The sequence below is a fragment of the Dendrobates tinctorius genome, unplaced genomic scaffold (assembly GCF_039654945.1).
Source record: "Dendrobates tinctorius isolate UK_male_01 unplaced genomic scaffold, ASM3965494v1 ptg000293l, whole genome shotgun sequence".
NCBI lineage: Eukaryota > Metazoa > Chordata > Amphibia > Anura > Dendrobatidae > Dendrobates > Dendrobates tinctorius.
In genome coordinates this window covers 14,961,041-14,985,083 of record NW_027361960.1, presented here as the reverse complement: position 1 = coordinate 14,985,083, position 24,043 = coordinate 14,961,041, and the positions used below count along the sequence as shown (strand labels likewise).

The 24,043-nt window shown below is 42.2% G+C and overlaps 1 protein-coding gene across 5 annotated transcripts in view; it reads right to left on the bottom strand.

Moving 5' to 3' along the window:
- The window catches only part of PDE10A (phosphodiesterase 10A), a 785,858-nt gene that overhangs the window by 105,345 nt on the left and 656,470 nt on the right, over positions 1 to 24,043 (bottom strand). For all 5 annotated transcript variants that reach the window (XM_073560146.1, XM_073560147.1, XM_073560151.1 and 2 more), the window contains one exon: positions 532 to 557. In XM_073560146.1, coding sequence (XP_073416247.1) covers positions 532 to 557 — 26 coding nt within the window. The remainder of the gene's footprint in view (positions 1 to 531; positions 558 to 24,043) is intronic.

The following is a 24,043-nucleotide window of genomic DNA, read 5'->3' as shown; positions in this document are numbered from 1 at the left end:
GCTGAAATTTTGCTTGGTCTACTAGACCTTATCTTGACCTCCTCTGTTCCTGTTAATTGAAATTTCTTAATTGGGTGCACCAAAAAAAACACATTTGGTAAAAGGTGCAGTTCAAGAATTTGTCTAAACATCTGCATAAGTAAAATTGTCTATGAAAAAAAAATAAATGGACATTTAAAAGACAGACAACTTAAAAAGCACCGCAAAACATATAGAGAATAACATGCAAATGCTAAAGACACTAAAAAGAAAAAATGTACTCCCAGCAAAATGGAGAAACAGCAAGGATGAATCGGGGCCAATATTCTTATATTAATGATCCAAAATTCTTGGAATGTGATCATTGTTCTATTGTATTCCTTGTTTATCCAGTTGTACCTGCATCTTGTTGAGAAAACTGTGATGCAGACGCAACAAAGAACTACTGATATCAGAAAGACGATCATAAACCTGAAATGCAGCTTTCATAAGTTCAGAACCAATAATTACAAACTAGAAATTAAAAAAAAAAAAAAAAATGAAGCTGGTTACCCTGCTGACTTCTGTGGCGGTCACATCTGGAAGACAAAATAAAACAAAAACATTAGAATACACAGAGAAAAAGTTGGGATATAAAAGATAGGAATTGCAAATACATCAGTTATTATTAGGCTTAAGGCCACGTTCACACGTTCAGTATTTTATATCAGTATTTGTAAGCCAAAACCAGGAGCGGAACAATCAGAGGAAAAGTATAACAGAAACCCGTCACCACTTCTGTATTTAAAAACCCACTCCTGGTTTTGGCTTACAAATACTGATGTAAAATACTGACCAAACACTCAACCTGTGAATTTGGCCTTACAGTAAGCAAAGGAGACCTAAAACATTTGAGAAAGTGTCTTCTACTAAAAATCAGTGATCTTCTAAAAAGGAATTAGGTTCCTGAAAATAAACCACGTGAGGCCGGTCAGATTATAGGATACACAAATTTAGAAAATACTGCATTTTATGTAAAAACATTAATACTTATGCTGTATGCACATTAGCATTGAGACTTCACTTATTGACTTGTAGATAGACACACATGCTTAATACTCTGCATATCTTATTTGGATCCTTGTCTCAGTTTTTTCATATTTGCAGTGATAGTACAATAAAATGTTAAAGTGGTAACATGTTAGCCAGAACAATCGATGTAAATACTTTAAAAAAATATTTACATTCATATTGACAGGAAATTTATAATACATATATATTATATGGCCCAAAAATGAGCAGGAAAACATTATTGGCACCCTCAACTTAATATTTGGTTGCACACCCTTTGGAATAAATAACTGCAATCAATCACTTGCTTAACCATCAACAAGCTTCTTACACCTCACAACTGGAATTTTAGTCCACTCTTCTTTTGAAAACTGTGCCAGGTCTCTCATATTTGAAGGGTGGCTTCTCCCAATAGCAATTTTAAGATTTCTCCACAGGTGTTCAATGGCATTTAGAGCCTAACGGGCATGTCACACTAAGAGATATCGCTAGCAATATCGCTATAACTAGTGACGTTATAGAGATATTGCTAGCGATATCTCTGTGTCTGATACTCACCTACGACCGGCTCCCCCGCTGGTTATCGCTGATCGCGCGAGAACGTTCAGGACTGTTTCTCGTCGTCAGCTTCCTGTGGCGCTTCCTGCTGTGAGGACGAGCGACGCGTGGAGCTGGGCTGGTGTGACAGGTAAGTAGCGATCCCCGTCCCCAGCGATGTCGCTGGTGAGATCTGCCTGTGTGGCAGCTCACTAGCGACCACTTAGCGATGTACCAGCGATCCTCACCGCGTCATATCGCTGGTCGGGATCGCTGGTACATCGCTAAGTGTGACAGTACCTTAACTCATTGCTGGCCACTTGAGAATTTTCCAGCACTTGTTTACATCCAGTTCTAGGTGCTTCTTGAAGTATGCTTGGAGTCATTGTCCTGCTCAAAGACCCATGACCTAGGACACAAACCCAGCTTTCTGACACTGGGCATTATATTGCGACCCAAAATCCTTTGGTAAGCTTCACATTTCATGATGCCTTGCACAGTTAGGTCACCAGTGCTAGAAGCAGAACAGACACCCAAAAACTTATTTGAACCTCTATATTTCACTGTAGGCACTCCATTCTTCTCTTCCTAGGCCTCATTCCGTTTTTGGTAAACCGTTGAATGATGGGCTTTAACAAAAAGCTCTATTTTGGTCTCATTTGTCCGCAAGACACTTTCCTAGAAGGATTTTTACTTACTCACATACATGTTGGCAAACTGTAGTCTAGCTTTTTTAGGTCTGTGTCAACAGTGGGCAGGACCAGACTGTGCCTGAAATTCAGTCTTGGCATTTGAGAGTACACAGGCCCACTTTTTGTGTGGTTAAAGTACCACTCCAGCCTTTTTTTTCAGCACTGGAGTGATACTACTAATCTAAGGCCCCATTCCATAGTATTATACTTACCCACTGCTGTCTTAACATTTTATCTGTGCTTCTACAGACCTGCAGCGCCATTTTGTGACCTCAACTTCTGACTGGAAGTCAGAGGTATCAGTCACAAGCTCTCATTGCATGTCTATGAGAGCCAGAATGAGGCCAAAACGAGGCTCTCCTAGACTTACACTGAAAAGCCTAGGAGTTGTACCTGCACAGTTTCAGTCATCGCTTGGTGGCTGTAACCACGTCCCCAGCACTGATTGACGGCTCTAATTAAATAGGCGAGATTGGTGCCAATACCAATCCAAAACATTGCAGCAGAGTGTCAGCTTAGATATACAGCTTACACCTGCTAATGCTGCTTGTGCGCTAGAGCCATCATCGCACTGTACACATGTGGCGGTTTGCAGGGCAGCAGTGCAGAAAAAAAAGATGCCTCAGCTCTAACACTCTATGCTTCAGCACAATGTCATTAATGGGCGGCGAGTGCTCCTCCTGCTCCCTGACCCAGTGCCGCTCACGCCACAGGAGACAGCCTCAGGGAATGCATTAGGCCCTTGAGCAGAGTCTTTGAGACCCCTGCATTAGTTACTCAGCAAATTTTGCAAAATTAGCAGGTTTAACTAACTTTAGGGCTCATTCAGGCAAATATGTTTTCTACCTGTGAGCTCTCTTGGTGCAGTCTGTTATGCACATGGACAGCACTAGTGTGCCAGGGCACATGATTCATTTCCCACACAGACCTGTGTAAAAAAAAGATCCTAATGTGCGCAACCGATTTACAGACCAAACCGCTTATTGAGCCAGTCAGATCTGCATTTTGTGGATGTGACTGGCCCACTTTGTGAGACTGCAGTCTGAACCAAGGCATTGTCTAACATATATGGAGGCACTTTGAAAGCAGGACTCTATTACAGAGTCAACATAATTAGGTTGCATTTATTTATACTGAAAGATTATTATAAAGCTCATTTCACAATTATCTTTTTGTGCAAACTGCCTGATGATCACTTAATGAAAGCGCAAAACGCTTGTTCATCAGGTGAAATGATCTTTTGTGCAGCTCAAAAGATTATTCTCTGCAGTGCATCTTCCTGGGTAAGCAAAGCAGAAACTGTACCTCCAAGAACAGTGGGCTCCTAAGTACAGTGAGCGATCTATTACAGATTGCTCAGCTCACATTGTTTACTATGCTCGGTCTACTCACGCTCAGCTAGAGGTCAATTACGCTAATCCAATTTTGGACAGCTGATCGTTTTGACCTCCCGGAGAGAAGACATCGCCAGCCGACATGTCAGTCGGCTGCTTTCTCAAAGAGAATCAAAGGTATCATACCCACAAGATTCCTATTTTGTTTCTCTCACTGAGAGCACTTTATATATATTTTTCTCAAATAGGACGCAGAAGCACTCACCTACATAACATCTCCTGTGTATTGGAATGTTGGCTAAGATGGGTTTCGGACAAATCAGCGTTCGGCCAGCAGCAATCTAATGTTTATGGCCGGCCTTAGCGTTAAGACATTAGTGACACATCATCTGCAATCCGTGTCCTGGGTATATAAAACAGATTTACAGAAATTGCTAGGGTTAACTTTTTCACTGCCTACCTAAACACATCTCCTTATAGCTGACTGAAAAAAAAACAATGAAAGGGCTAACCTCCTGTCTTGAGCAAGTACATTTTATTATCACAGTGATAAGGGGCTGTTCAGTGACAAGAGAGTAAAGGCCCCGTTACACGCTTCAGTGTCCCAGTGATCCCACCAAGATCCAACGTGGATGGGATCACTGGGACATAGTTAGCCTATCGCTGGTGAGCTGTCACATAGGCAGACTCACCAGCGATCAGTACCAGCGAGCACGCTGATATCCAGGGTAAACAGCGGGTAAATAAGCGCCGCGCGGCGCTTCGTTACCCGCTGTTTACCCTTGATACCAGCACCCAGTGTCTGCTATATGGCGCTGGGAGCTCGCTGATCGTTGGTCTCTCGCTGTCACATGCAGCGATGTGTGCTGCCCAGTGGGAGACCAACGATAGATTTATGGCCCAGACCATTAGGCAACAATTAACGATTAGCCAACTGATCGTTGATCGTTGCTACATGTCACATGCAACCATGTCGCTTCAACATCGCTGCAACGTCACCAAACTGGTGAGGTCGCAACGATATTGTTCACAATATCGTTGCGTGTAACGGGGCCTTAATACGCCTTCAAAAGTACAGTACCTGTGTTTTATTGCCTGTGCGCAATATATCCCCAAAGACAGAAAAAGGCCCTGACCCACCAGAATGTGGAAGGGTTAGGAGTGTGTATTCTAGCAGACAGAAGCAAGCCCGGAACTACTGCCTGCTCCCAAGTCCTTGGAAGCTGCCACTCACAATGACTTGCTGGGCTGGCTGTGGTAGCTAGTGTTGATGTTCACTGACGGCCAGTGTGGCCGCTGATGCTTACTTCCTTCTTCAGATCATGTAGTTGAATAGGAGGAAAAGGACATCACATAGTAAAGCGGGTGGAGGTAGGATACACTGCTGGAGTCCATCCTTGCGCAGCAGCAGAGCAGGGATCTAAATATTAAGTCATTGGAGGAACTTGTGGAGAGTTTCTCTATGGAGACGAGCAGCCCACTGATTGTATCGGCCTATCAGGCGTTTGCCAGAATTTCCAGATAGCCAGTCCGACCCCAACAGTGCGGTCCTCCGGGGTCTCCTACCATAGCGTATCATTTTATTCAAATGTCAATGAATAGTTTGCACTGACACTGATGCAACCTGAGCATGCAGGACAGCTTGAATTTCTTTGTAACTTAATTGGGGTTGCTTATCCACCAACCAGACTAACCTACTTTGGAACTTTTCACCATATTTTCTCTGCTATCCAAGCCCATGGAGATTATCTACATTGTCAAAGGTTGTAAGCTTCATTATTATGTTGCGCACCGTGGAAAAAGGAACGTCAAGATCTCTGGAGATGGACTTGCAATCTTGAGATTGTTGATATTGTTCAACAATTTTGGTTTTCAAGTCCTCAGAAGGTTCTCTTGTCTTTCTGTTCTCCATGCTTAGCACACAATGAAAAGATAGGGGAGAAGTTGACTCATTTTGTCTGGTTTCAGGTGTGATTTTTATATTGCTTACACCTGTTACTTGCCACAGGTGAGTTTGAACGAGTATCACATGCTTGAAACAAAGTTGTTTACCCCACAATTCCTGAAAAGGTGGCAACAGTTTTGTCTGGCCCATTTCTTGGGGTTTTGTGTGAAATGATGTCCAATTTGCCTTTTTTTCTTTTTCTGTGTTGTTCTAATACACACAAAGGAAAAAATAGTGTGTAATAGCAATAAATGTCAGGGAGAAATAGTTCATTTTCTGGAACAGTTTCAAGGGTGCCAACACTTTCAGCCATATCTGTGTGTATGTATATATATATATATATATATATATATATATATATATATATATATATATATATATATATATATATACACATACACACACATTTTGTGTGTATAGAACATAACCGAAGTATGGACATATTTACACACACAAAACAGACTTTTTTCTGAAAATCCTTTTTAACAAATTGGGAACTGAGCAACTAATGGATCAATGTACAGTATGGTCTGTGTGTCCATTTTTACCAACAGCGTCATCAGCATTTTTCACAAATGGATAAAGAAATAAAATAAAATTACAAAGCTTTTCCTATACTTTGTATTGTTAAATATAGAGAGCACACGGATGCCACTTGACACTTTTCTAAACTCAGTAATGAATCGGCCCAACATCTGCACTAACAGTGATAGGAAAAAAATAAACATGAAGTGAAGAATGGCCCCCTACCCAAACCTGCATGTCATTCCATACTAATCCAGGCTGCAAAACAGGAGACACCAAAGCCCTCAGCAAACTAGCCTTTACTCGGGATATACAGTTTTCCTGCATTCCTTATACCTCACACCCAGCTTTTCCTTGACAGGATATATATCATACTTTATGGAGACTAGTATGCAAAAGAAAGGTATGCAGTGTCCGCTGTCTGAGCTTCTTTAGTCCAGGTTTCCCAATCCTGGTAAAACAAAGTGGGCCATATTTATACTGGAATTCTTCCATTTTGACACATTTATCATAGTGGCTCATGCTTCTTGCTAAATCTAGTGCATCTTAACACTTTCTAGTCTGAATTTATACCATAAATAAGAAGTCTTATTTTGCGCCAGAAATCTGGGCCAAAATGATTGTGCTTTATTTTTCTTACCTCAGGGTGTCAAAAAATATTCCCCTTTTCACCAAAGCCATTACCCCTTCTGAGACAAGAAGGGGAAATCAAATAAAAGTATGGTACAAGTCATGAAAGCCACGTTTTTTTGTTTACATAAATTTAACCAGAAATGTGAAATTGTGCCCCAGTACCTGAACTGACCTAAATATTAACATGCAAAAAAAACCCAAACACCTCTCACCTTTTTTTAAAGGAGGCCAATGCAATGGCTGCACAATTGTCAAAACAAAAATCGCTAAGTAATTTGGCAACTAGCCTTTGCTTTGTCCAATATTCAGCCGCACAATAAATGTACATAAATATATCAAAACATACACTTCCTAGGCAATGGTTAGTGTAACTTAACTTTGAACCTGTTTTTACTAATTTGTCAGGCACTCCAAGTGCCATAAACCCCACAGATTACTCAATAGACCTCCAAACAGTATGAAGCTCCTTGGACAGGCACTTAGAGCTCCTGTCCGAGTGTGCACACAGCCGAGTCCAGACTCTTAGAAGTCCTGAGAGCAATACTGAAAACTCAATAGACCCCAGAAGAGTGCGCAGTGTAGTTTACCGTAAGAGCCTGCCAAATTAAAAAAAAAAACACACTCAAAAGTTTAACTACTATTTAATGGATACAAGATGCAGTGGAGTTATTTCTATCATTTCTTTAAAAGGGAAGGTACAGAGATTTTTAATTTTGTATTAGTAATTATTGATTATATAATCTATTTTTTTCCTTACAATTTTAACTTTAACCACTGAGGGCTGACATAGGAGAGTTACACACCTCACTTACCGCAGCCCCTGGGCATAAGAGCCTTCGTTTCAGGTCACAGCTGTAGGAGGAGATTGCTGCTTTTTTGTTGCACTCATGTGATCTGAACACACTGAATTGGGTGCAGCGTTGTGTGAGAACAAAGGCAAGTACAAGTGGTTTTTTTTCTATGTATTGAACATATGTGGCCATGTACTATAATAATAATCTTTATTTTTATATAGCGCTAACATATTCCATAGCGCTTTACAGTTTGCACACATTGGAGCTCACAATCTAAATTCCCTATCAGTATGTCTTTGGAGTGTGGGAGGAAACCGGAGAACCTGGAGGAAACCCACGCAAGCACGGGGAGAACATACAAACTCCTTGCAGATTTTGTCCTTGGAGGGATTCGAACCCAGGACTCCAGCGCTGCAAGGCTGCAGTGCTAGCCACCGAGCCACCGTGCTGACCCTACTATACCATGATGAATTACATATCAGGATGTATAGGTCATATATACCAGTAGCATGGGACCATATATACCAGGATGCAGTACAGGTGCGTCTCACAAAATTAGAATATCAAAATGTCAATTTCAGTTCTTCAATACAAAAAGTAAAACTTTATATATAGTCATTACAGAGTGATCTAATTCAAGCGTTTATTTCTGTTAATGTTGATGATTATGGCTTACAGCCAATGAAAACTCAAAAGTCATTATCTCAGTAAATTAGAATAAGGCCGGGGTCACAGTGGCGAGGAATATGGCCGAGTGAGAGGCGCTAAAAGCCCGCATTAGACCCGGACCAATGATTCTCTATGGGGTCCCTCGCACCAGGCGTATATTTCTCATCCGTATTCTACGCTCCGTGCCAATCGCAGCATGCTGGGAATGTCAGCATACTACGGGCGTAGTATGCCAATGCAAGTCTATGGGTGCGCAAAAAATACGGATTACACACGGACCACACATGTGACCTGCGAGAAATACGCACCAGGTGTCTTTTAGCAAAGCCGGCAATTCAGTGCGCTATACCGTAAACTCACACTGACAGGTTTAATAAAGAAACGAAAGAATAGATATAGACACATAGAATATATATATATATATATATATATATATATATATATATATATATATATATATATATATATATATATATATATATATATATACACACGCATTCTATGTGTCTATATCTATTCTTTGGTTTCTGTTAGAAACCCTGTCATAGGGCTCCATTATATGTCCATTTTGCAAGCCTGCGAGAAAATCTCGCCATACGGATTGCATACGGATGCCATACGGATTACATACGGATGCTGACATGCGCAAAATACGCGACCACACCTTGATTACGGATGACATACGGAGCACTGTTTAGGGGCCATTCATCCGTATTACGCATGTAAAATACTGACCGTATTTTGCGTCGGTTAGTGTGACCCCGGCCTAATTTATAATGCCAGCGTGAAAAATGATTTTAAAATCTGAAATATTGGCCTAATGTTTGACAAATCACAGCTGACATCAACCCTAATTACCATTACCCTAATTTCCACCACCCAAGGGCAAGGAGGAAGAGTGAAGGTGAAGTGCCAGAATTGGCGCATCTAATGTGATTCGCAAATTCTGGGGTGGCTGTGGGCTGCTACAAACACATGTATCTAATCACCATCCTGCATGATATGCCCCAGACCAGTGTGTATAATCCCATCATGGGCATAGTGATACGCCTTAGACCTATGTATCTAATCCCATCATGGGCATGGGTGACACACCCCAGATCCGTGTATCTATTTTCCCATTGGAATGAGTGATACACCCCAGAATCGTGTATCTAATCCCAACTCGCCTGATACGCCCTTGACCAGTATACAGTGCCTACAAGTAGTATTCAACCCCCTGCAGATTTAGCAGGTTTACACATTCGGAATTAACTTGGCATTGTGACATTTGGACTGCAGATCAGCCTGGAAGTGTGAAATGCACTGCAGCAAAAAAGAATGTTATTTCTTTGTGTAATTTTTTTTTAAATTGTGAAAAGTTTATTCAGAGGGTCATTTATTATTCAACCCCTCACACCACCAGAATTCTGTTTGGTTCCCCTAAAGTATTAAGAAGTATTTCAGGCACAAAGAACAATTAGCTTCACATGTTTGGATTAATTATCTTTTTCCAGCCTTTTCTGACTATTTAAGACCCTCCCCAAACTTGTGAACAGCACTCATACATGGTCAAGATGGGAAAGACAAAGGAGCATTCCAAGGCCATCAGAGACAAGATCGTGGAGGGTCACAAGGCTGGCAAGGGGTACAAAACCCTTTCCAAGGAGTTGGGCCTACCTGTCTCCACTGTTGGGAGCATCATCCGGAAGTGGAAGGCTTATGGAACTACTGTTAGCCTTCCACGGCCTGGACAGCCTTTGAAAGTTTCCTTCCATGCCGAGGCCCGGCTTGTCCGAAGAGTCGAGGCTAACCCAAGGACAACAAGGAAGGAGCTCCGGGAAGATCTCATGGCAGTGGGGACATTGGTTTCAGTCAATACCATAAGTAACGTACTCCACCGCAATGGTCTCCGTTCCAGACGAGCCCGTAAGGTACCTTTACTTTCAAAGCGTCATGTCAAGGCTCGTCTACAGTTTGCTCATGATCACTTGGAGGACTCTGAGACAGACTGGTTCAAGGTTCTCTGGTCTGATGAGACCAAGATCGAGATCTTTGGTGCCAAACACACACGTGACGTTTGGATACTGGATGGCACTGCATACGACCCCAAGAATACCATCCCTACAGTCAAGCATGGTGGTGGCAGCATCATGCTGTAGGGCTGTTTCTCAGCTAAGGGGCCTGGCCATCTGGTCCGCATCCATGGGAAGATGGATAGCACGGCCTACCTGGAGATTTTGGCCAAGAACCTCCGCTCCTCCATCAAGGATCTTAAGATGGGTCGTCATTTCATCTTCCAACAAGACAACGACCCAAAGCACACAGCCAAGAAAACCAAGGCCTGGTTCAAGAGGGAAAAAATCAAGGTGTTGGAGTGGCCTAGTCAGTCTCCTGACATTAACCCAATTGAAAACTTGTGGAAGGAGCTCAAGATTAAAGTCCACATGAGACACCCAAAGAACCTAGATAACTTGGAGAAGATCTGCATGGAGGAGTGGGCCAAGATAACTCCAGAGACCTGTGCCGGCCTGATCAGGTCTTATAAAAGACGATTATTAGCTGTAATTGCAAACAAGGGTTATTCCACAAAATATTAAACCTAGGGGTTGAATAATAATTGACCCACACTTTTATGTTTAAAATTTATTAAAATTTAACTGAGCAACATAACTTTTTGGTTTGTAAGATTTATGCATCTGTTAATAAATCCTGCTCTTGTGTGAAGTTTGAAGGCTCTAACTTATTTGCATCTTATCAAACCTGCTAAATCTGCAGGGGGTTGAATACTACTTGTAGGCACTGTATCTATCTAACCCCATCTCGCATGATACGCCTTAGACCAGTGGTACATGTTGCTATCATAAAGTCCAAATGGCCTGGAGGGGAAAAAAAAATAGAGAAAAAAAAAACCCATAAAATAAATGAAAGTACGCACTATTCTGGTAAAATTTAGGTCAGACTAGTGTATGCAAAATTGCCAGCAACTCATGCACTCGGGCAAGCACACAGATCCAGTCCAGTGGTGTTAGGCTGTGTGCACACGCTGCGGATTTAGGTGCGGATTCATCCGCGCGGATTTTGTAGAAACCACAGGTCAAAAGACCTGCGGTTTTACCTGCGGATTGCTCTGCGGTTTTGCCCTGCGCTTTTTGATCTCCTCAATGGAGGAGATGGCAAACCACAGGGGAATCCACAGAAAGAATTGACATGTCAATTCTTTCTTTGGATTGAAAACCGCAGCAAAATCCGCAGCGTGTGCACACACCCTTAAAGTTTTAGTAAGGCCATCTGAACCTGGGCTGACCTGTCCACTTCTCAGACGAAAACTTGTCATTTGCCATATTCCCCCATGTAAAACACCAACATCTATACTCAATTCAAGTACTGGTGCTGTTCCCTAGACTGATCTCCGTGGCTTACATGATATTATGCCACGTGAGCACTGCACACAATCCCTCGCTCACATAGGAAAGAAAAACGGACACACGGAAGTGTGAGCTGCTGCTCCTCTCTTCTTCTAGGTGTCAGTTACATCCATAGGAGTGAAGTGGCTGCCGATCGATCGTGCGTAGGGCTCACGTGGGATAACATCACGCGAGCCCCAGAGACCAGCCACTGACATTGCATAGACTGGAGGAGTGTAGAAGGGTTTTTTTTTTTTGTTTTATACAGGGGAATATGGCAAATGGAAAAGGTTTTAAGTAGAGATGAGCGACTTTGCCTTTTTTAGGGTCGAGTCGGGTTTCATGAAACCCGACTTTCTCAAAAGTTGAGACGAATGAAATCGGCCGACTATAGAGAAAAGTCGGGGTCCGACAAACTCGAAACCCAATGCAAGTCAATGGGGAAGCAAAGTCGTCAGGGAGTGGAGGACAGTAAATACACCTACAGTGCCCATTTCAATGTCAACATCAATTCTTATTACTAAGGCCTGTTTCACACTTCAGTTTTTCGACGTCAGTCAAAATCCGCCAAATTTTGAAAATGGCGGATTCGCTTTTTTTTTTGGTGGATCCGCCGTTTTTTCCCATTGAATTACATTAGTGGCGGATGGTCGTCCGTTACGTCCGCTACTCGGCGGATCCGCAAGATTTCTGGCGGATTCTGTCTGAGGTGGACGGACTTTGTAACTTTTTTTGTCTGCATCAAAATGGCGGATCACCATTTAGCGGAATCCACTTTTTCGCACTGAGCATGCTCAGAAAAAAAAGATGCTTTTTCAGACAGTCCAAAAACTATGTAAGGTGGACTAATTGGGCCCAGACATGCAGTACCAGCATCAAGACGGAAGAGAAAAGATACCAGACACAGCCTGCCAGCCAGCAAGCATCTGCCAGCATCAAGAGGCCTGCCACCAGAAGCCTGCACCTGCCAACAACAAGTCAGGACCAAGAGGCCTGCCACCACCGAGCCAGGACCGAGAGGCCTGCCAGTGCCAAGCCAGGACCAAGAGTCCTGCCAGTGCCAGCACCAACAGCCTGCCAGCAAAGACGCCTGCAAGTGTGAGTATAACCTATGTGTGTGTGTACTACCTGTGTGTGTACTACGTGTGTGTACACTACCTGTGTGTGTACTACGTGTGTGTACACTACGTGTGTGTATGTGTGTGTGTGTGTGTGTGTATAGCCTGGCTGTGTGCATGTGGCCTCCCAGTGCTGCATGTCTGTGTGTGTGTGTATATTTTTATTATGCATTTTTTTTCATAGTTTACTTGTTTTTTGTTGTTGCATGTGTACTGCATTTTATTTTCATACTAATTTTATTTGAATATTTCAAATTGTGCTGTGATTGTGTGTTGTGTGTATTGTATGTAGTGTAACTGTAGCATGTGTTCAGCAATTTATATTTTTTCATGTACTGTGGTATTTAAAATAAAGAGCATAGTAGCTCCTACTTGTAAAAAAAAAAAAAAAAAAAATGAAAACAAAAAAAAATTATAATAAATGAAAACTGTCTCCAAAAACTGTCCGTAGTATCATTGTAAAACCATGTCACATTAAGTGTGGGTATACGTGCAACACCTAAACAAGGCCACGTTAAGTTTGGGTATACGTGCAATACCTAAACAAGGTCACGTTAAGTGTGGGTATACGCTCACTGATAGATTCTCAGTTATCTCTGAAGCAGGGAATTACACACATGCAATACCAAAACCAGGTCACTTTAAAGTGTGAGTATACATACAATACCAAGGTTTTGTTTTTTTGTTTTTTTTTTTTTTAAAGGGCAACACGAGTTGTAGGGTTGGGAAGGTTGCGCATTGTGCATATCAACATTGAATTTTTTGGGGTGGTTTTTCAATCAAAATATATCTGAACATTTTTTTTTTTATTTTTTACATAACAAGTGTGTTTATACTTGCAGATCCTTTGCAAACCATACCTCTGCAGACGCACCAGTCCGCAGCAGACCCGCAAGCTAGACCGCAGCAGACCCAGAGAAAATACTTCAATTTTCCCAGCAAGTATAAAGGCCTGAAAGCTTTTGTTATCCTTTGTATACAAAACCTACAAAAGACAAAATGAAAAAACCCTGCTATAATTAAATAAGTAAATAGAAAAAGTGCATTTAAATCATACAGAGTTCTTAGTAATACTGTATTTGATCAAACATAGCATAAAAGCCGTCCCACCATCGACAAGGTGACTCTGTGTTTTTGTGTTTTTTCTTTGTATTTTTGCATTCTGTGCAAGCTGGGGTGTGGCCTCCCTCTCCTGAGCTGGAAATTGTATTTAAGGGCTTCCCCTGACTGGTGTCCAGTGGTTGGGACCTGGTCCTTGTCTGCTCTTATTCACACAAGCGTCAACTTTGACACATAAGGTTTTTAATATTAGACAAAAATATATATAAAGTGCTCTCAGTGAGAGAAACAAAATAGGAATCTTGTGGGTATGATACCTTTTAATGGAATAAAAAGGTATCATACCCACAAAATTCCTATTTTGTTTCTCTCAGTGAGAGCACTTTATATATATTTTTTTCTACTGGCTAACACGGTACCAAACCACTTTTTTTTTTTAATATTAGACAGTGTAGGACCTCCCCGACCACAGAGTCACCTTGTCGATGGTGGGACGACTTTTATGCTATGTTTGATCAAATACAGTATTACTAAGAACTCTGTATGATTTAAATGCACTTTTGCTTTTTACTTTTTTAATTACAGAAGGGTTTTTTTCATTTTGTCTTTTGTAGGTTTTGTATGCTTTTTGGCCATGTGAACATGCATTTATATGCTGCATGTGTACCAACTCAAACCAAGCTCAATTTTTGTGTGTTATCCTTTGTATAGTAGCTTAACAAGTGTCTTTATACTTGCAGATCCGTTCAGGAAGGACCCACCAGCCAGACTGCAGCAAACCCGCAAGCTAGACCGCAGCAATAATGTCTTCTTCTGGGAGCCCCCCCCCTCCCATCATCAGCGAACTGAGGTAATATAAATAATGTTTTGTTTTTTTTAACCCTATATGCATGTATTATGTTTTCACAGGAAGCAGAATCTGAGAAGCTTCCAGGAGGAGACATGCAGGGTGGAGAAATGCAAGGAGGGGGCGCGCAGAGTGTAAGTTTAGCAGATACGAACACTGACATACATAATGCTACACCCAACACGAACATTCATCACAGCACACACAATAACTACGCATTCATGCAAGCACATAACTTTTTTTTTTTTTTATTACAGTCTTCACAATCCGGTGCCCGCACTAGAGCGACTCCCAGGACATCCCAGCGTCGTCGAGGTGATGCTTCCGGTGGTCGGCGAACAGTAAGTAACACTTTATTTGGGTGATTGATTAATGAACCTCATGTGTCTGAATTTAATATTCCTTTCCCCCCCCACAGGTTTCACAGTGTGCTCCCCACATACCAGTCGAAGAGGGCATCATCATAGATGTGGACACCTTCATTGAGGCTGTGCAACCGCGGGAGCCACTGTGGTACATGGCGAACCGCTACCATGCCGACCAACCAACCACCCGACAGTTTTGGAATGAAGTGTGTTCGGAGGTTATAGAGAACTGGGAGGAGCTCGATGCTAGGGCCAGGGATTTTGTGCATAAGTATTCCAATTTCAGTAACTTATATTACAGCATGTGAAGTGTTGAACACTAACCACTGGTTTTTTTTTGCTTCACAGGTGACAGGGTTATCATACGGTGGCGGTCAATCAGGGATCGCATCAAGAGGGACTTCAACAAGGAGATGCAGGCCCCGAGTGGATCGAGAGGACACAGGAGCAGCCGTTATAAATACTACAGAGCCCTGTCGCTCCTCCAGTCGACGATGGTGAGCAGAAGGTAAATATTCCACACACCATTTCTGTAGTACAAATGTTTACATGTTTAACCTAATTTTTTTTTGTAGCAAGGCCAAATTAAATATCAATATATTAATATATCTTTTTTTTCTCTTTTATAGCACCATCTGCAGCACTCGGGAGCCTGCTTCTGAGTTGCCTCCCTCTGGAGTGATCCCTTCGGAGACCGCCACCGGGGACCACATCGAGGTATCCGACCCCTCTGTACCTTCCCTCTTGTGTCATCCCTCTGTCCCATCCACCAGCACTGAAGCAGAAGGGCAGTCTTCATCACATGAAGCTGCAGGTGACATTTACAGTACCCTTTACCCCACCCCTCTGACACTGCCGCAACATCTCGACCAACTTTTGGTTCTGGACGGCAGCATCAGAGATGTCAGGAAAGGATGACTTTGTCTGACTGAATCTGAATTCAACCGTCCAGAATGCATCCCGACATTTAGGACAGCAGATAACTTCTGGGCTGAACATGATAAATGAAAATGTCATGGAAATCAGAAGTTATATGGAGAGGATGAATTCAGAGTCAAACCAAGCGCCGAGACATATTTTTTTTTTCAGTCAGTTGTCCGGCAAATGGAAGATTTAAATCCTCACCTACAGATGCATGTGATGCAAGCAAGTCACAATGCTCTAGTGACTGCAGTATCCCAGGCCTTCCAATCTACCCATGCACCTATTCCATCACCTTCTCATTCCACCGTCCATCCTCCCACCACTTCTTCTCCTTTCTTTAATTCCCCATTCCATTCTTCTCAGTACCTTCCTTCCCCACTGCATTATACCCCAATGACCTCACCGTACCCACCCACACCTTCAATGTTCCCACAAACCTCGTCTGTCCATCAACTCCCATCCCAACCTCATGTTTTAAACCCCCCTTCCACTTCTGATCCTCACCAACCTTGTTCCCAGCCCTCTGCCCCCCCCCTCGATGTGGTCAACCCTGTTAACCCCTTCGATATCTCCACCCAGCAATACTGGCATCTGTAAATTTGTTAAAAATTTTCATAAAAGTAAAATATTTTTTGTTTCAAAACAATTTTATTGTGTGGTTTAATTTTTTTCTTTAGTGTCAAGGAAAAAAAAAAAACCCAGTGGTGCTGAGGTTAAATACATAACACTTGGGTAAAGGTAAAAAAAAGGTTCAAGGTACACCAGTGGTGTACATGTATATACACACACAACACTTGGGTAAAGGTACACCGGTGGTGTACATGGAAAAAACACCCCACTTTAATTACACAAAATTGGTGTAAAGGTACCATAACTCAAACAAAAACGGAAAAATTACAAAAAAGTTTTTCGTATACAAAAAAGGAACCTTGGTATGAAATTACCAAAAAAAAAAAAAAAAAAAAAAAAAAACCTTTCCTGTGTTGGCTGTGGGATGTACTCCTCGTGTAGACAATCCCACAATGCCCGGCAGGTCTGTTGGACTATTCCAGATATTGTACATATCCCAAGCCGGAACTGGTAATGGAGGGAGGTGAAGGATTCTCCAGTTGCCAGGAATCTGTTAAAAAAAAAAGGGTAATAAATAAAATTAATACAAACCACAAGCAATAACATGACAATAAAAGACTGCAGAATCAGAAAACTTTTAAAAAGAAGATAACTTACCGAAGGGTCACCATCAAACGCTCCGCCGGTGATATTGAAAAGCGCAACTAGGTGTCCCTTCTCTGGATTTGCGCTCCGACACGCTCCACCAAAATTTCAAACAGGTCGTGTCTCATCCGCACATAATTGAAGAACTTGTCCGGATTATCCCTCAATTCCAGATAAAGTGTAGAAAAAACTCCAAGGGTCAATCTCTGTGCATTTATAGGATGAATCCACTGCCGTCTCTTCCTTCTCCGACGCAGGATTCGCAGTCTTGTTACCTCCCTCTGCTGAGCAAGAATTGCCAAACGATTGCACTCAAAATCAAAATCCACACAGATGCTATTAATATTCGCTATTACTCCTTCCATCTCTGCCACTAGCTCTACAACCTTTCAAAGATATTGTCTTAAAACACCCTAGATATATTTTTCCCCTAGTTTCCAGGATCCAAATCACGTTTGGGAGCAGTTTCCAAGAGCCAATCATATTTGGGAGCATCCCATTTTGAAGGTGTGGAAAAACGGATCCATCAGAAAACGGACCCAACGGATGGCAAGGATCCGTTTTTTGAAGGATCCATATAAAAATCCGTACAGCGGATCCGTCAAAAAACGGATCGGTATCATCCGCTTGCATCCGTTTTGCCACATTTACAGCAGATCCGTCAAGATGTCGGATCTTGACTGACGTTGAAAAACTGAAGTGTGAAACAGGCTTAAAGCTTGTCAACCTTAATTTACTTTATAACAATAGTTACGCATTGAAAACTGGGGGTTATTTGGCTAAAGTTGTGGGGGGGGGTAGGGCTGGCTCCAGGTTTTCGTGTGCCCCGGGCCAAAGAGTGTCAGTGTGCCCCTTTAACACATACCACAATTCATGATGCTCCGATTCGGCACAGAAATATAGGTATAGTACAATGAAAAATATTTCACTTCTTACATGACATGACTGATATCCATTTTAAATTCTACAATAGCTCAAAAAACAGACAGTATATTACTCCATACAGTATTATGGCCACCACATGGTGCGCCAAACAGAATAATGAGCCCCATATATTTCTCCATACAGAATTGGTCCCATATAATGTTCCATACAGTATATGATGAGCTCCACATAATGCTACAGTATATGATGGTCTTCATGGATGATGCTCCAGTGTGTTATGGGCCCAAATAATGCTCCATATATAATGGGCCCCATTTCTAATGCTTCAGTGTATAATGGGCCCCATAGATGCTGCTCCAGTGTCTGATGTTTCCTATTTGGAATGCTCCAGTATATGATCGGTCTCATGGATGATGCTCCAGTGTATGATGGGCCCAAATAATGCTCCATATATAATAAATGCATGACACCAAACTAGTATAAACTGCCAATAATTACAACATTTTATTAAATACAATAGCATGACATAAGAAATTTCACAGATAAACCAGGGATACTGCGATCCTAAAGAGGAGCCATATTGCACATTTACCTGAAGTTGGCATTAACAAATGCATAATATTGCAAAGGCCTTCATGCCTACAAAAAATACCAAACTTAAATGTCCATGGTAAAACCCATATGAATTGCTTTCATATCACCTGAGAAAACATGCTAAAACTATTCCTTGTGGACAAGGGCATAACCCAATATGTGAAAATACTCTATGAGCAAGCAATACCATATAGCTCTGAATGAGCGTCTCAAAAAGATGAACTAAGAAATTTAATCAATGGAAAATTTCCCAAACGGACACTTACATGGAGGGAGTGTGTAGCACTGGCGTCCCCGTCGCCCCAATGCGCGTTTCGCTTCTACGTCACGCCTCCTGACGAAGAAGCGAAATGCGTGTTGGGGCGATGGGGACGCCAGTGCTACACACTCCCTCCATGTAAGTGTCCGTTTGGGAAATTTTCCATTGATTAAATTTTTTAGTTCACCTTTTTGAGACGCTCATTCAGAGCTAGATGGTATTGCTTGCTCATAGAGTATTTTCACATATTGGGTTAAGCCCTTGTCCACAAGGAATAGTTTTAGCATGTTTTCTCAGGTGATATGAAAGAAATTCATATGGGTGTTACTATGGACATATAAGTTTGGTATTTTTTGTAGGCATGAAGGCCTTTGCAATATTATGCATTTGTTAATGCCAACTTCAGGTAAATGTGCAATATGGCTCCTCTTTAGGATCGCAGTATCCCTATTTTATGTGTGAAACTTCTTGTTATGTCATGCTATTGTATTTAATAAAATTTTGTAATTATTGGCAATTTATACTAGTTTGGTGTCGTGCATTAATTGAGACTTTTGAGTTTTTGCCTACAGTACAATTTATTTGGGTTTGTGTTGATTCCATATATAATAAGCCCCATTTCTAATGCTCCAGTGTATATTGGGCCCCATAGATGCTGCTCCAGTGTCTGATGTCCCCCATTTGGAATGCTCCAGTATATGATGGGCCTCATGGATGTGTATGATGGGTCCAAATACACTGTGTGCAGAATTATTAGGCAAATGAGTATTTTGATCACATCATCCTTTTTACACATGTTGTCTTACTGCAAGCTGTATAGACTTGAAAGCCAACTGCGAATTATGTAAATCAGGTGATTTGCATCTCTGTAATGAGGAGAGGTGTGGTCTAATGACATCAACACCCTATATAAGGTGTGCTTAATTATAAGGCAACTTCCTTTCCTTTGGCAAAATGGGTCAGAAGAAAGATTTGATGGACTCTGAAAAGTCAAAAATTGTGAGATGTCTTGCAGAGGGATGCAGCAGTCTTGAAACTGCCAAAGTTTTGAAGCGTGATCACCGAACAATCAAGCGTTTCATGGCAAATAGCTAACAGGGTCACAAGAAGCATGTTGATAAAAAAAGGCGCAAAATAACTGCCCATGAATTGAGGAAAATCAAGCGTCAAGCTGCCAAGATGCCATTTGCCACCAGTTTTGCCATATTTCAGAGCTGCAACGTTACTGGAGTATCAAAGAGCACAAGGTGTGCCACACTGAGGGACATGGCCAAGGTAAGGAAGGCAGAAAAATGACCACCTTTGAACAAGAAACATAAGATAAAACATCAAGACTGGGCAAAGAAATATCTTAAGACTGAGTTTTCTAAGGTTTTATGGACTGATAAAATGAGAGTGACTCTTGATGGGCCCGAGGCTGGATCAGTAAAGGATACAAAACCTACAAAAGAGATCAGTAAAGGGCAGAGAGGTCCACTCCGACTCAGATACCAGCAAGGTGGAGGTTGGGTACTGGTATGGGCTGGTATCAAAGATGAACTTGTAGGACCTTTCCGGGTTGAGGATGGAGTGAAGCTCAACTCCCAGACCTACTGCCAGTTTCTGGAAGACACCTTCTTCAAGCAGTGGTACAGGAAGAAGTCGGTATCGTTCAAGAAAAACATGATTTTCATGCAGCACAATGCTCCATCACATGCATCCAAATACTCCACAGCATGGCTGGTCAGTAAAGGTCTAAAAGAAAAAATAATGACATGGCCCCCTTGTTCACCTGATCTGAACCCCATAGAGAACCTGTGGTCTCTCATAAAATAATAATAATAATAATAATAATAATAATCTTTATTTTTATATAAAATGTGAGATCTACAGAGAGAGAAAACATTACACCTCTTGGAACAGTGTCTGGGAGGCTGTGGTGGCTGCTGCACGCAATGTTGATCGTAAACAGATCAAGCAACTGACAGAATCTATGGATGGAAGGCTTTTGAGTGTCATCGTAAAGAAAGGTGGCTATATTGGTCACAGATTTTTTTTTTTGTTTTTGAATGTCAGAAATGTTTATTTCTAAATTTTGTGTTGTTATATTGGTTTACCTGGTGAAAATAAACAAGTGAGATGGGTATGTATTTGGTTTTTATTAAGTTGGCTAATAATTCTGCACAGTAATAGTTACCTGAAAAAACAGATATCCTCCTAAGATAGCCAAATCTAAAAAAAAAAAACAACACTCCAACTTCCAAAAATATTAAGCTTTGATATTTATAAGTCTTTTGGGTTGATTGAGAACATAGTTATTGTTCAATAATAAAAGGAATCCTCTTAAATACAACTTGCCTAATAATTCTGCACGCAGTGTAAGGCTGTGTGCACACGCTGCGGATTTTGCTGCGGTTCCGCAGTGGTTTTGGCCGCTGCGGACACGCAGCAGTTTTTGCTGCGGTGTACAGTACCATGATTCCCTATGGGAATCAAAAACCGCAGTGCAGACGGTGTGGAATTTTCCGCACGGATTATCTGCGGTTTTCAATCCGCAGAAAGAATTGACATGTCAATTCTTTCTGCGGATTCTCCTGCGGTTTGCCATCTCCTCCATTGAGGAGATGAAAAACCGCAGGGCAAAACCGCAGAGCAATCCGCAGGTAAAACCGCAGGTCTTTTGACCTGCGGTTTCACCTGCGGATTTTACAAAATCCGCGCGGATGAATCCGCACATAATCCGCAGCGTGTGCACACAGCCTAATGCTCCATATATAATCTGCCCCATTTAGAATGCTCCAGTATATGATGGGCCCCATGGATGATGCTCCATTTTGTTATGGGCCCAAATAATGCTCCATATGTAATGTGCCCCATTTAGAATGAACTCAGGCATGGTATGTGAAAAGAGCTCCTTGGAGTAATATAAAGTGTGGACTGCCGCATCCTTGACTTTTGGTGTGGGTGAAGGACCCAAGGAAAGGTGTTGTGAGTTCATTTTCCCCTTCACTACTGAGGCCCGAGGAACTCCCTCTTCTAGTGAAGAAAGGTAGTGAGCCTGATTGTCAAACACCTGGGGCTGATGATGATGACCGGCTGAGTGGAGTTAATGACTGGATATAGTGCTGCCGACGCCCTTCTGGCCTGCGGGTGTTTTCTCTGTGGACTTCTAGGAAACCAGTCTGATTCCTGCTCATCTAAAGCTAAGATTTCTGCTTTGCCTTTTTGCATTAGTGTTTTGTTTTCTTGCTTTTCTGGATTCTGCCATTCCCTGCTGGGGTGAGCTGAATCTCCTTTTGCCTGTTGCTCTGTCTTCAGAATATTCCTGAGTACTGACATAGTTTTTTTTGAAGCCTAGCGTCTTCAGGGCCTTTTTACTGTCAGTTTGTTGGCTCTTATTTTCATAGGGTTTTTCACGGATTGCAGACAGCAGCCTTCCTGTCCTTTCCTATCTAAGCTAGCGTGGGCCCCATCTTTGCTCAGTCTATCTTTCTGTCTGTGTTTTGTTCTTTCTTCTTGCTTCACCGTCATTATATGTGGGGGGCTGCCTTTTGCTTTGGGGTCTGCTCTGCGGCAGTTTAGATTTCCCTTTCTGTCTTTAGGCTATGTAGTCCTTTGGCTGTGATCGAGGGGCCTAGGGCATCGTAGGAGCCCCCCACCGCTTACTGCTAGTTGTGTTGATAGGTTCAGGGGTCTGCAATCCGATAGCTGCCAACTTCTCTGGTTTTCTGGACTTAGCCAGCATTTCTATTTTTGCCTCCTACGGTGACTCAATCATAACAGAATCACCCGCCATACCGCAGATTCTAGGGTACTCAATAGCAGGAAAGAATTGTATAAAAAAAAAAAAAAAGTGTGTATATTTTTTCCTCTATATCTCTGAGGCCGTAGGGGGAATTTTTTTTTCTCTCAATGGAGATAAAGCAATTGTCTGATCGTGTGGAGCAGCTCGCTGCGGAAGTGCGGGGAATTTCCGCCTACCTTGCTCATTCACATGCTGCTGCTGCTGAACCAAAGATTCCTACACATGATGTATTTTTTGGGGATCGGTCTAAATTTTTGAATTTCAAAAATAATTGTAAATTATTTTTTGCCTTGAAGCCTAACTCGTAAGGGAGCTCCGCGCAGCAGGTTAAAATTGTCATCTCTTTGCTGCGTGGCGATCCCCAGGATTGGGCGTTTTCTTTGAAACCAGATGATCCTATTCTGACTAATGTGAATGCATTTTTTCAGGCCTTGGGGTTGTTGTATGACGAACCTAATGCCATTGATCAGGCTGAAAAGACCCTGCTGGCATTGAACCAGGGTCGTGATTCTGCAGAATTGTACTGTCAAAAATTACGAAAGTGGGCAGTACTTACTACCTGGAATGATAATGCCTTGGCTGCTCTCTTTCGGAAGGGGTTGTCAGAAGCCGTAAAAGATACTATGGTGAGATTTCCTGTTCCCTCTGGTCTTGACGATTCTATGTCTTTAGCCATTCAGGTTGATCGGCGTTTGCGCGAACGCAGAGCTGCACGAGAGGTGTTGCCACCTGTTGAACAGATGTCTGAACCTATGCAATGTGATAGAGTTTTGTCCAGAGAGCAGCGTCAGGAGTTCAGAAGGCGTAATAAGTTGTGTTTTTTCTGTGGAGATGCCTCGCATATTATTTCTGTCTGTCCTAAACGAGAGAAACGCTTTGCACACACGTTTTCTGTGGGTGGTGTTCAACCCAAGTTTCTTCTGGCTATTACTCTGATCTGCTCCCTGTCCACATTTTCCACCAAGGCTTTTGTGGATTCGGGAGCAGCTCTAAACCTAATGGACTTGGATTTTGCTAAACGTTGTGGATTTCCGATGACACCTCTGCAGACGCCTATCCCTTTGAGGGGGATTGATGCTACTCCTTTGGCTAAAAATAAACCTCAGTTTTGGACCCAGGTGGTAATGCGGGTCGCCCCAGACCATCAAGAAAATTGCAGGTTTTTGGTGTTACATAATCTGCATGATACTATTGTTCTGGGGTTTCCCTGGTTACAAATTCATAATCCAGTTTTGGATTGGAAATCTGTGTCTGTGGTGAGTTGGGGTTGTCGGCGTGCCTTTAGTGAGGCTCCGGTGTTTTCCACCTCTCCTCAGTCGCATGATGTTCCTGATTATTTGGCGGACTTTTATGATGTATTTAGTGAGAATGAGTCTGCGTCTCTGCCTCCTCATAGGAGTTATGACTGTGCTATTGAACTGAGCCCGGGGTGTAAATTTCCCAAGGGTC